This window comes from Notechis scutatus, chromosome 16, assembly GCF_049901735.1.
Source record: "Notechis scutatus isolate UNSWTSFEM ecotype Mainland chromosome 16, rNotScu1.2, whole genome shotgun sequence".
NCBI lineage: Eukaryota > Metazoa > Chordata > Lepidosauria > Squamata > Elapidae > Notechis > Notechis scutatus.
This window is the reverse complement of record NC_142024.1, coordinates 6,055,805-6,068,200: the sequence shown is the minus strand read 5'-3', so window position 1 is coordinate 6,068,200 and position 12,396 is coordinate 6,055,805. Positions and strand designations below refer to the sequence as shown.

The 12,396-nt window shown below is 48.7% G+C and overlaps 1 protein-coding gene across 1 annotated transcript; it reads left to right on the top strand.

Moving 5' to 3' along the window:
- The first annotated feature begins 2,190 nt into the window (after window positions 1–2,190).
- Window positions 2,191–11,174, top strand: SRM (spermidine synthase). The gene is made up of 8 exons (XM_026684414.2): window positions 2,191–2,545; window positions 3,104–3,224; window positions 4,118–4,210; window positions 5,610–5,763; window positions 7,029–7,112; window positions 8,068–8,213; window positions 9,507–9,629; window positions 9,998–11,174. The coding sequence occupies exons 1-8, from the start codon at window positions 2,370–2,372 to the stop codon at window positions 10,013–10,015; spliced, it is 915 nt and encodes a 304-aa protein (XP_026540199.1). The 5' UTR covers window positions 2,191–2,369; the 3' UTR covers window positions 10,016–11,174.
- Window positions 11,175–12,396: the final 1,222 nt, after the last annotated feature.

The following is a 12,396-nucleotide window of genomic DNA, read 5'->3' as shown; positions in this document are numbered from 1 at the left end:
CCGTGGACTTTGCTTGTGAGGGGGGGGCACAAAAGGGGTCTCACGTGATCTTGGGACACAGCAACGGTCAATCAAGATGACTCAGCCACCAAGCATCTGAATTCTGATCGCACGGGGGAAACTGTAAAAATTGTTAAATCTCAAAAATGGTGCCAAAGTCACATTTTTCAGTGGTTGCAACTTTGAACGGTCATTAAGCTGTTGTAAGTTATTATTACCTTTATTGTCAGAGTACAACATGTGTACAATGAGATTGGCAGAGCCTCCCTTAGTGCACACACACACACCCCCAACACAACTCACAGTGAGGACAGAAGTCCCTAACCCAGATCCAATCTTATTACACTATGTGACCTTGTTGCACAACAGCCGTCCCCGCAAGACTGTCATACGATGTTGACATAAAAGTTATTTTTCGTTCAGGAGTCTGACAGCCCACGGGTAGAAATTGTTCTTCAGCCTGTTGGTGTGGCTGGCTCTGGCCCGATGGTAGGAGAGCGAAGAAGTGCTGACCAGGGTATGAGTTGTCCCTGAGGATTTTCCTCATGCTTCTAAGGCAGCGAGCCCTAGCGAGGTCATCTAGTGGTATCAGGGAACAGCCCAGGATGTTTTGTCCTGTGCTCACCACCCTCTGTAATGTCTTTCTATCTGCGGCTGTCAAGCCAGCATACCGCACCGTAATGCAATATGAGAGAACGCTTATTATTGTGGGCCGGTAAAAGGAAATCTCATCAGTCGTTGTTCCACTTTATTCTTTCGCAAAGACCCGGAGGAAATGGAGTCTCTGTTGGGCCTTTCTGGCCACCTGGCTTGTGTTGATTTTCCAGGTAAGATCTTGAGGTAGACTCCCAGGGATTTAAAGGTGGGCTACCTGCATAGAAAAACGGGTTGAAACAACACTGCAGGCCCCGAGAAAAGCTAGGGATCATCCAGGTTGTGGTTGTCCCAAAAGTGCTTTTTTTTCCAAGAGGCCGCTGGACTTTCTTTGTTTTTCTTTGAAGACGTTTCGCTTCCCATCCAAGAAGCTTCTTCAGCTCTGACTGAATGGTGGGGAAGGGAAGGATTCCCTCAGGGTGAACACAGATAAGATTCCAAGTGGCCTCAATGGCTCTCTAAAAAGGATGCAAATGACCAGCTGTCTGCAAGGAGTATAAATCCTTCCATTATTCCTCACCATCCAGTCAGAGCTGAAGAAGCTTCTTGGAGGAGAAGCAAAATGTCTTCAATGAAAAACAAAGGAAGTCCAGTTGCCTTTTGAAAAAAAAAAAAAAAGGCACCTTTGGGACTCCAGGAGCAAAGTTGGTCTCTGAAGAGACTAGAGAAGCATCTGAAATGTGGATTTTACAGGCGGCCGTGACGTATAAGCTGGGTTGACAAAATCAGAAAGGAGGAGGGGATCAGCCACCTGGGAAAGCCGAGGGAAATCATCAAAACCCATTAAAAAAATGAAGTTGTAATATTTCAGACCTATGAATGCGTATGACACACACTTCAGGGAAAGATTGAAGGCAAACGAAGTCCAGGCAGAAGAAGAACTTCATGGCTTCGTTTTGTCCGGTGTGGACAAAACTCGGCAACACTTTTTGTGTGGCTGTGGAGAAAACTAGGATGGCCAACATGATCGCCAACGTGGATATGGAAGGAGGAGGAGGAAGAAGAAGGAGGAGAAGGAGGAGGAGAAGGAGAAGAAGAAGAAGAGGAGGAGGAGAAGGAGAAGAAGAGGAGGAGGAGGAGGAGAAGAAGAAGAAGGAGAAGAAGAAAAGAAGAAGAGAAGGAGGAGAAGGAGAAGGAGAGAAGAAGGAGAAGAAGAAGAAGAAAAGGAAGGAGAAGAAGGAGGAGGAAGAGAACAAGAAGGGAGAAAAAGGAAGGAGAAGGAAGGAAGGAGGAGGAGGAGGAAAGAAAAGACGTCCCGGCCAGGGTTCCAGCTGTAAGTCAGCCACGTGGAGGGACTGCCCCTCGCTTCCGCGTCCGCCTTCTCCCAGCCAATCAGGGCCCGCCTTTCCCGCCGCTCCAGCGCCCCACGTGGCCAGCCCTGGAACGCGCAACCTACCCTGCTAGCTTCACTCGCTTTGCTCCCGCCGCCTGGAAGCGGGGCCGGCCAATGAGAGCCCGGCTTCCCGAGTTGGCGCGGCTTTCCATTGGGCCCGCCCTTCGGGAAGGGCTGCGGCCACGCCTCCTGGACGAGGGGAGGGGGAAGCCGAGGTTCGCTTGCGGCGCGGACAGGTGGCAGGTGGCCGCCGCAGTGGCCCAGGGAGGGAGGGAGGGAAGCTCGCTCTGCTCCTCCTCCTCCTCCCCCCCCTCCCCGGTTGGCCCGTCCAGCGCCGCCTTTGCAGCGAGCGGAGGCGCTTCCCCGACGGGGCTGGGCGGCTATGGAGGCTGGGGCTGCGGGGGAGGCCGCTGCGGCCGGAGGGGCTGCCTCGCAGGTGGAGGAGGGCTGGTTCCGCGAGACCTGCAGCCTGTGGCCCGGGCAGGCGCTCTCCCTGCAGGTGGAGGAGGTGCTGCATCGCCAGCGCTCGCTCTTCCAGGAGATCTTGGTCTTCCGCAGGTGAGCCCACCTGGGAAGGGTCTGCAGGGGCGGGAAAGGCAAGGTCCCAGGTCCTGACTCGGCGATCTGCAAAGGAAGCCATGCGCTCCATCCCAGAAGCCGAGGATCGAGCGGCGGGCGCGCAGGCAGGCATGCATTGCATGCATGCAACGGCTCTCCTTGGCCCAACCAACAGGCAGCCTTCGCCCAAGGGAGCCTTCGCCCCGTGGGTGGCACCCGACCCAAATCGGCTCGTGCTGCCGAACCTCCAAGGCTTCCTGGCCCAGGGATGGAGAGGCACCCCGGGGATAAAGGATCAGCCGAAGCCGGGTGGGAAAAAATGGAAAGGAAGTGGGGAAAGTGGGTTTTTTGGGGGGGGGGGCAAAGAAAGAGAGTGCTGATCAAAGCAGGAATCGCCACGTGTTGTTGGATGGCGAGGTGAGTTTTATCCTCCAGGGACAGCAAAGGTCACCCAAAGTCTATAAGCAGGTCATCTTTTTGGAGAGGCGAGGCTTCTTCCCTTTTGAATCTTCCGCCTTAAAACTGAGCGGGATCTTCCATGCTCTTCTCCTTTCCCAGCAAAACCTACGGGAACGTCCTGGTCCTTGATGGAGTCATCCAGTGCACGGAGAGGGATGAGTTTTCCTACCAGGAAATGATCGCCAACCTCCCTCTGTGCAGCCATCCAAACCCTCGGAAGGTGAGCGGCTTTGCTTTGCTTGTTGGCTACCTGGGCTTGGGACGGCGGCCCCCATGGGGGTGTCAGGCCAAGCTTTGCAGACACACCTGGTGATCTTGTGTCCGCGGAGCCCAGCATCTTCTCTTTGGGGTTGCTCTGCCCTGGAGCAGCCTTTCCACGTGGAGATTTCTTGTCTGGCTACAGCTGCCCTGTTTGGGGGTGAACAAAGCATCCAGGTGTTAAATTTAAAGGTGAAAGCAGAAGCTGTTTGCTCCATTCCATACTTGGGTAGCCCCAATAGACCCGTCTCACTGGAAAAACACTTAAAGCATTCAGATGTTGGCCAGTGGTCCTTAATAGAATGTCTAGAATATAGAATTCTTTTATTGGCTGAATGTGATTGGACACACAAGGAGTTTTGTCTCCGGTGCATAAAGCTCTCGGTGTTACATACAAGCAACAAGTGATAAATCACGATCATCATTAATTATGTGTCCATGCATCTAGTTCTCATGTCCCAAAGGTGCTTTTTTTTTTTTCAGCACCTTTGGGATCACCATGACTGAGAATGTCCATAAACATCTAGTTTTCATGGAGAAAAAATCTGTTGCAATGCCCACTCTGTAGCATTAACATCCCACGCCCCAAAGATCCATAAATTTCCCATCTTGGTGATGTTTAAAAAGTGTTTGGAACCATGGCTGTTCCCCCAGGCCTTGAGGGAGTGTGGGTGCCAAACCCTGTAGGATTACATCTAAGTATTTGTCTCCTGGTAGACGCATCCAGCCTGTGCCTTTTTTCTGCTTTTAACACTGTAAGCTGTCTTGGGGATTTGGGTGGCCTCTAAATCCACGTAAGGCTTTGATGGAAATTTGGCTTGTAGCTTGAGGCAGTACCTTCTCCTTCTTGTCCAGATACTGATTATCGGTGGCGGCGATGGCGGAGTCTTAAGAGAAGTGGTCAAGCATCCTTCCGTTGAGTCGGTGATACAGTGTGAAATCGATGAGGTATGCCTTGATTTGCAAAAACTGGATTATGGGAACTGGTCTAGTGTCTTCTGTATGAAAATCCGACACTGGTACTCCAAATGGCACGGATGTATTTTACCAGTAAGGAGGTATATGTGTCTAGATGTATTTTATTTCACTCCGAGATCAGCGTAAGATAATATTTAGCACTAAAGACATTGTGAGAGGAGAGTTGTGTTAATCTCTAGTAGCAAAGCTTATCTTTTTAATGAATTCTACTCTAAAGAAGGGCTGGCTGTCCTGATTTAAGTTACCCAGACATCACAATGATTTAATAACGACTATCACCAAGATCCCGTATAACCTTACAACATAGAACTAAAACTCATGGGAATCTAAAATGAAGCAGGGTTGTAAAATTGCAGGGTTGCGTGGATGTGATTGAAACCTGTTTTCCAGTTGTTTGGACTTCAGCTCCCAACATTCTTAGCAATGGTGCCAATCCAATCCCTTTGCTTATATCTAGATTTGCAGTACTGTGCAAGATTCAGGTTTTGTATACATCCCCGAAGACTGCCGTGGTCTATTGTCCTTAGGAATTTTATTCCAATGTTTCACTGAAATCCACTTCCTTGCAGTTTCCCTGTTTGGATGAGAACGCTGTTGTGTTCTCTGTCCCCCAAACAAGGGTTGCATCTGGTTTTCCTTTAATGGAACATTGTCCTGGTTAGATTTCATCAGGGGAGGATAATTCCAACTAGCAGAATCTTTCAGAGTTGGGTGGAAGAGAAAATTAAAAGGAGGCAGGAAACACTGCTTGCCCCAACTTGGAGAGTGCTGTGTTTTAGCCTGGAACAGGACGTTCTTCACCAAAGATGCCCCCAGTGAAAATCAAAACTCCAGGGCAGGAATGTTTTCGCAATGGATTTACTCCCTCCGAGTCCTCAAACAACCTCTTAATTCCCGGATGTTGGGAGGCAGAAAAACAAGGAGAAACTCGGCAAGCCATCCGATTATGTTTCCTGTAAAAAGTTACTATTGCAGTTGGTTAATCTGATATTTACTGGGACTCATTCTCAGGCTGTTTACTTCTGAATTTATGGTCAGCTGAAAAGTAGCCTGTATATCATGCAATCGCAGCCTGGAGAACTGAAACAGGTAGGGCCTAATTCCTGCGTGAATTGGGAAAGCAGAGAGAGGCTTCCTAATTAATTCTGTGTTCTGGCCACGTGAAAAGGAGGGCGTTAGGACTAAGCACCAGAAGGGCTGTGGCTTAATAGTAGCTACAATCCGAAAGGGCAAGGACTTTCTTTGTTCCATCGATTGGCAAAAGAGGCCCATGCCTGTCAAATCGGTTAACCCGAGCAACAGTTTGGGCTGAGCTTGCTCCTGGAATGCTCGCTGGACGTAGAAAAATGCACGAATCGAAATGTTGCAGGACGTGATCCAGGCCTCTAAGAAATACCTCCCCAGCATGGCCGTGGGCTACTCCAGCCCGAAGCTGACGCTCCACGTTGGGGACGGCTTTGAATTCATGAAGCAGAACCAAGAGGCTTTTGACGTGATCATCACCGATTCCTCTGACCCCATGGGTGAGTCTGCGGAGCCGGGCCCCACCCGCGCCCTTCCCAATCCACCTTTTTTCCTGCTTTCGCTTAAGGCCTCCCTCTCCCCGTTTAATCCTCCCAATGACCCCGCCAGGTCGGTTGGTCGAGAGAAAGCAGCTACTCTGGATTGTCCCAAAGGTGGTTTTTTTTCTTCAAGAGGTCACTGATCTTTGTTTTTTTCTTTCACTTCTCGTTCAAGAAGCTTCTTCAGCTCTGACTGGATGGTGAAGAAATGGAAGGATTCCCGCAGGGCGAACACAGATAAACCTCCAAGTGGCCTTAATGGCTCTCTCTAAAAGAACGTAAATGACCAGCTGTCTGCAAGGAGCATCAATCCTTCCGTTATTCCCCACCGTCCAGTCCACAGCTGAAGAAGCTTCTTGGATGAGAAGCGAAACATCTTCAGAGAAAAACAAAGGAAGTCCAGTGGTGTCATGCCCCTGTCGGAATCTGATTCTGAGGTGGGGGGGGGGTCAAACAGCTGACAGGGAGTGGGAGTGTGGCTCCGATAGCTGTGGAAGAAACTGGGGAAGGGCACAATCTGCCTGGGCATTCAGAGGAAGACCCAGGGCCACCCCCTCTTCATCCTAGGGCATGCAGGGAGGAATGGAGAAGGGAGCAACGTGAGTTACATGGTTTACGGGGAAGGAAAGGGCCCTGATCCCCTTCATTAGCTGCAGCTGGGAAAACTGTTGAAAAAGACAACTACGCACAGCAAAGTTGGTGGAAGCAAACCATGCATTTATCTTTGTTTGTCAAGGTTTATCTAGGTTCCTGGCGTCCTCCCAACTGTGTGTGTTTCGTTATCTTTTGAGTTCTGCAATTCCTTATCCTGCCCTGTCTTGTTAATTGCTGCAGCAAGTGGTTTCTGTTGGATTTATTTATAATTTATATGTACTTTGAGTTCGGACGGAATTTCTTCCCTTTAAAGACTGTTCTCGGGAGAGTTTTGTCTCCAGCCGATGATAACTGGACATTGGGGGTCAAGTTGGAGGAATTAAAGGGACTTTACTTACTTTTGTGATTTGGTTGCTTTTGTGCCACGCCCCTTTGGGTCATCACAAGTGGCCTCTTGGAGGAAAAAAAAAAGCCTCTTTGGGACAACCACGAACCGGATGGCTCAGAATCTCCATAGACAGATTACTTAGCAGATTGCAAGCCGAGGGGACTTGGACCTACATCCCCTCCCCCAGTTTTTAATCTGATGCGTTGACCTTACAGTGCTCTTATAACGCCCCCTTTCTCGCCAGGTCCAGCCGAAAGCCTGTTTAAGGAATCCTATTACCAGTTGATGAAAACCGCCCTGCGGGAAGACGGGATTCTCTGCTGCCAAGGTGATCCCCCTGGCCGGAGTGCCAGGTCTTGTCCAGTTCTCCCTGGCTTGAGCTAAACCCCTTCCTCGGCCTTGTTTTTTCCTGCCATTTTGCTTTTAAGATCCCCCTTAAAAAAACAACTCCCAAGCAGTCTGAACCCACCGGCTCTGCAGTCTCAGCATGGTTAACCCAAGTCAGTTGCAAATATCAGGGAGTCCTCGGCTTAACAACAATTCGTTTAATGACCGTTTGAACTTTCCACCCCACTGGGGGGGGAAAAAAAGTTATGACCATTTTTCGCTTACTACCGTTGCCGCATCCCTACGGTCAGGGGGGTGCCAATTCAGGCAATTGACTCATATTTATGACGGTCGCAGTGTTCCGGGATCCCCATTTGCAACCCCCTGACAAGCAACCCCAATTGGGAGGTGGGGGGAGCCAGATTCACTTAACAACCGAGTTCCTAACTTCACCGCACTGAGTTGAGTTAACTCTGCGGACAGAACAGCTTCTTGCAGCGAGTTTCGTTAGCCACTGTGGCAAGTAAAGGTCGTAAGATGGGGCAACATTCATTTTAACACCTGTCTTGCTTAGGGGCATAAATTTTGGGCTCCGTGGTGGTTGTAAGTCGAGGACCACTGTAGTTTGCCTTTGCAAAATATGTTCAATGTGGGTTTTTTTCTTTCTTTTTAAATCTTGCTTTGCCGGTTTGGTTTATGGCTGGTCTCAGTGTGCATTCCCGGGTCTTTAGGGTTGGCATAAGAGCCGGAGGCACGTACAAAGTGGGAAAAACGGGTCTATTGAGTCATGAATTACTCAGTGCAGCTCTTTTATAAAAAAGCAAGGAAAAAAACATGATGAGGCTTGCAGGAGAACCGCATCTCTGATTCTGAGCAGCCTCGAGCCAGGCAGATAGGACAAATCTTCCTCTCCCATTTATTTTTTTTTATTTTTATTTTTTTCTTCTCTTGACCAGGGGAATGCCAGTGGCTGCACCTTGATCTCATTAAAGAGATGCGCCAGTTCTGTAAATCTCTCTTTCCGGTGGTTGAGTACGCCTACTGCACCATTCCGACATATCCCAGCGGCCAGATTGGCTTCATGCTTTGCAGCAAAAATCCAGTAAGGACCTAGAGGGTGTTTGGGTTTTTTGGTTTTTTTTTTGCCCCCGCGTTTGCATTAACGGAGTTAATGTAATTGTGTACGGAGGCCTGGGGCAAGGGAGAAGAAGAAGGTACACACGCCGGCCCTGTTCGTCCTTGGGAGACTTCAAATGTCTCCTTTTGCTGCAAGTCGCAGCTTCTGGCTTCTCAATGGTCTTTGTCATGCCCCAGTCGGAGTCTGAATCTGAGGACGGAGTGGGAGTGTAGGCTGTGGAGGAGGCTGGGGAAGGGCAAAGTCCAGTTGGGCAGAGCAGGGGACAGATAGAACAAGAGTAAGGGAGTTCAGAGGAAGAACCAGGCCCACCTCTTCTTCATCCTAGGGCACGCAGGGAGAACAAGGAAGAGAGCAACGTGGGTTGTGTGGCTTACGAGGGAGGAAAGGGCCCTGATTCCCTTCATTAGCCACAGCTGGGAAGACAGTTGATAAGAAAGGCAGGCTACGTGCGACAGGCTGCTGGGAGCAAAGATGACTTTATCCTGTGTTGTCGTGGCTTATCTGTGTTCCTGGCATCTTCCCAACTGTGTGAGTTTTGCCATGCCTTCAAGTCTGAAATTCTTGCTCCTGCCCTGCCAAACTAATTACTTCAGGTTGGCTTGTTTGGACTTTAAGTTACAGTTTGTGTTGACCATGTTTTGGACTTAATTTTCTGCAGCCAAAGGCTGTTCCTGGGAGCGTTTTTCTCCAGCCAGAAGGTAACCAGGGCTTTGGGGGCAAAATTGGAGCTAATAAAGGGACTCTTATTGCTTATCTGACTGTGTTGCCTTTGTGCCACGCCCCGGATCGTCACAGTCTTCCTATGCAATGTCCACAGTAGTGGGCTGCTGCCGGTTTGGACCAGTTCTAGCAAACAGGTAGTTCTGACGATCAGCTGCCCCGCCCACCCTGTCCTATATCTCAGCTCAACCGATTCCGCACCTCAGCTGTTCCACTTGCCAGGGCTGCCTTAGAAGATAAGCTGTTTAGGTTTAAATTGGTGTGGTGTGTTTTTGAATGCTGCAGGCGCGCGTGCTCACAAAACCAGGTGTTATACAGGTTGCAGCCCACAACTGAATGTCCAGTGTGGCCTTGCCTGCTCACAGCCCATGCTAGAAGAAAAGTGTGTGTGGGGGGTTCCTTTCTTGGCACTTCTGGATAGAGAAAAAGCTGCACTTAGTGATTCCAAGGACTGTGAACGAATATAAACACGGTTGCTTTTGGGGGGGTGTTTCTCTCTCTTCCCACCCCCCTCCCCGTGTGTGAAATCTTCTGCAGAACACGAACTTCAGGGAACCGATCCAGCTACTTTCTCAGGAACAAGTGGAAAACATGACCCTTAAGTATTACAACTCGGACATCCACCGAGCGGCTTTTGTCTTGCCAGAATTTGCACGAAAGGTAAACCAAGTGGTGGGAAATGTTTCTTTCCCCGTTTGACGTTAGCGTGACGAATCCCGCAAGTTATGGATGGGTCCCGCTGTCTCTGCCTTTGCCGGTGTGGTTCTGGAACCGGCCCGTTCGGTTGCCGTAACCTCTCTCCCTTTTCTGGCTGGCTCAGTCTCCCACCTCATCCCTTCCCTCCTCCAGGAGTTCAGCCTGGGAAAATCAGAACCGGCCCTGCTGTCCCCAGAAGAAGCAATTGTTGAATAAGCCCTTGCACAATTGTTTTATTCGTTCGGGGCAGAATGTTTCCCATGCTTTACCGGCCAGTTTCCTGTAACAGCTGTGTTTTTCTGCTTCTCTCCAATCTCCTCTCCTTTCCCCAGGCACTGAGTACTGTGTAAAAAAATGCCAACTTGGCCTCTTCCGTTTGAACTTCTGGAGGTCTCGGAGTGGCATCACCGTAGCAGCAGATTTTCTCCGGCGATGGCTCGGCCCTCCCGTCTGCAAGCCTGGGCACAACCCTCTCTGCCAGCTGGGCCTCCCTTCCTATTATGTATTTAAAAGAAAAGGACTTGGTGTTCGGCCCCTGGCAAGACTCCCAAAATATCTACTTAAGCTTCGGTTGCAGGCTCTGCTCTCCTTCCAGCCGGCGTTTCCTTTTTAACTGCCCCGATTTCATGGCTCTGTATTTATAGCTAACAAATATTTCCTCTCCCCAGCTCTTTTTCTGATGCTTCCCCCTGTAACTCAGCAGAGGGGCCTGATTTGGCAGCATCCCCTTTCCCTCGAACAGTGCGATGTTTTCGAAAGCAAACACCCGCTTCTCATCTCATCCCCCTCATGTTCGTCTTCCGTAGGAGAAGCAGGTCCCTCGGTTTTACTGTTTGGGTATTTTGCCCTTTCCCTGGATTTTTTTTAGCTGACCCGAGAAGCGTCTGCCAGCTGTAAACTCTGCTTTGCCCGCCTGTCATCACGAGAGAAGAGGCTCCTTCCGTTTGTGCCGCCGGAAACATCCGTATCATCGGAGAGTTTCCAGCGACAGTGAATCTGGGCCTTTTCCACACAACCGCTCCCAAATTAACTGTCGTAATCATGCATCTTTGTTAAGCCGTTGCAGAAGCAGCCTGGAAATGAAATTAACTCTCGCTCCCAGAATCGTTTTGTACAAATGTGAAGATAATAACCGTGGCGTTTCATAGGTGGTTTGCAAAAACGGCAAATACCTTTTCTTGAGCTGGCTGTTCTGCTGCAAGTGGCCAAATTCCCAGCATGATGGTAAAGCAGGTGCCCTTGGACCCGGCCATGCCCATCTTTCAAATACCAAGATAAGATGCCAGTCGTCTTGGTTCAAAATAAGGGCCAAGGTCTGGGAATTCTGGGGGCTGTACCCCAAAAGATCTGGGGAGGAGAGGTGACCTGTCAAAGAGATCCCTGATTTTAGCCAGTTCCCCTTGTCACTCATTCTGCCTTGTGGGGAAATTGTGCCTATGTATAGACTGGAAGGGTATGTCTGTATGTATGGTTTTGTTTCCTTTTTTTAAAAAAAAAAAACTTTAAAATTGTCCTTGTCTCTTTTTTTTCCTCTTTTTTTGAGGGGGGTGGGAATTGAGGACAGCAGCCACTAACATTCTGCCCACAGAACTGGGGAGGCAAAACAATTTTTTTTATTTTGGCCTTTTGCGTTAATACTGGGGTTTGTAGAATTCTGTGGGGTGAGAACTGCTGTCATAGTCGCTGTCTTTTGGCCAAGTGGTTGCGTCTTACGTAAACCACAGACCAATTATTTTAAAAAAAAATTACAGGTTGGTTCTTCTCTCATATTAAGCTATTTTTTCCTTGATTGTGCAAAAGCAATAACATTTAAGAGTTATACAACTGTTTCATAATGCTTTGCAGCAGTCTAAGCAGTTTACAGAGTCAGCCTATTGCCCCCAACAATCTGGGTCCTCGTTTTACCGATTTGGAAGGATGGAAGGCTGAGTCAACCTGCAACTGGTCAGGATCGGACTCCTGGTAGTTGGCGGAGTTACCTTGCAATACTCCATTCTAACCAATGCACCACCATAGCATATCTCTCATATTTTTATGAGCATATTTTTATTTTCCTCACTATTTAAATGCACCTGTTTTTGTGTGTGTTGACTTTCTTCAGTGTTTTAATAAAATGATTTTGGAGGGGGGGTGAAAGTATTCTTCCCAGTTTTTGTAAACTGAAGGGAGAAGGGTTCATTGTGCAACTAGAGTGGTATTGCTGGCAAAAAAAAAAAAAACCCAATTTCATCATTTTCGATCCCACCTTCCATTTCTTAAGGGTATGCAAATATTTGATTTGAAGAAGCAAATATTTGACTCTGAGGACACAGGTGTACCTCCAAGTTCTTCACCAACCCTTTAAAAGGTTGCAAATGACCAGCGGTCTGCAAGGAATATAAATCTTTCCATTCCCCACTATCCTGTCAGAGCTGAAGAAGCTTCTTGGATAAGAAGTGAAATGTCTTAAAAAGAAAAAAAAAACAAGAAAGTCCAGTGGCCTGAAAAAAAGGCACCTTTGGGACATTTGAAGAAGCAGTTTCAAGGGAATTCAGCCTTTCAACCAAATTGCCAAATTAATTTGACACAGCAGGTGAGGTATCACAGCAGGTGAAATAATTTGAGGAAGATTAAGACATGGTTCACAGCCTTGAGGGACTCGGTACATACAGATAACGTTCAATTTGAAAATGCAAAACTATTTGACTTGAGCCGGATCAAGGTCTACCTGTAAAATCACCACCAGAGGATG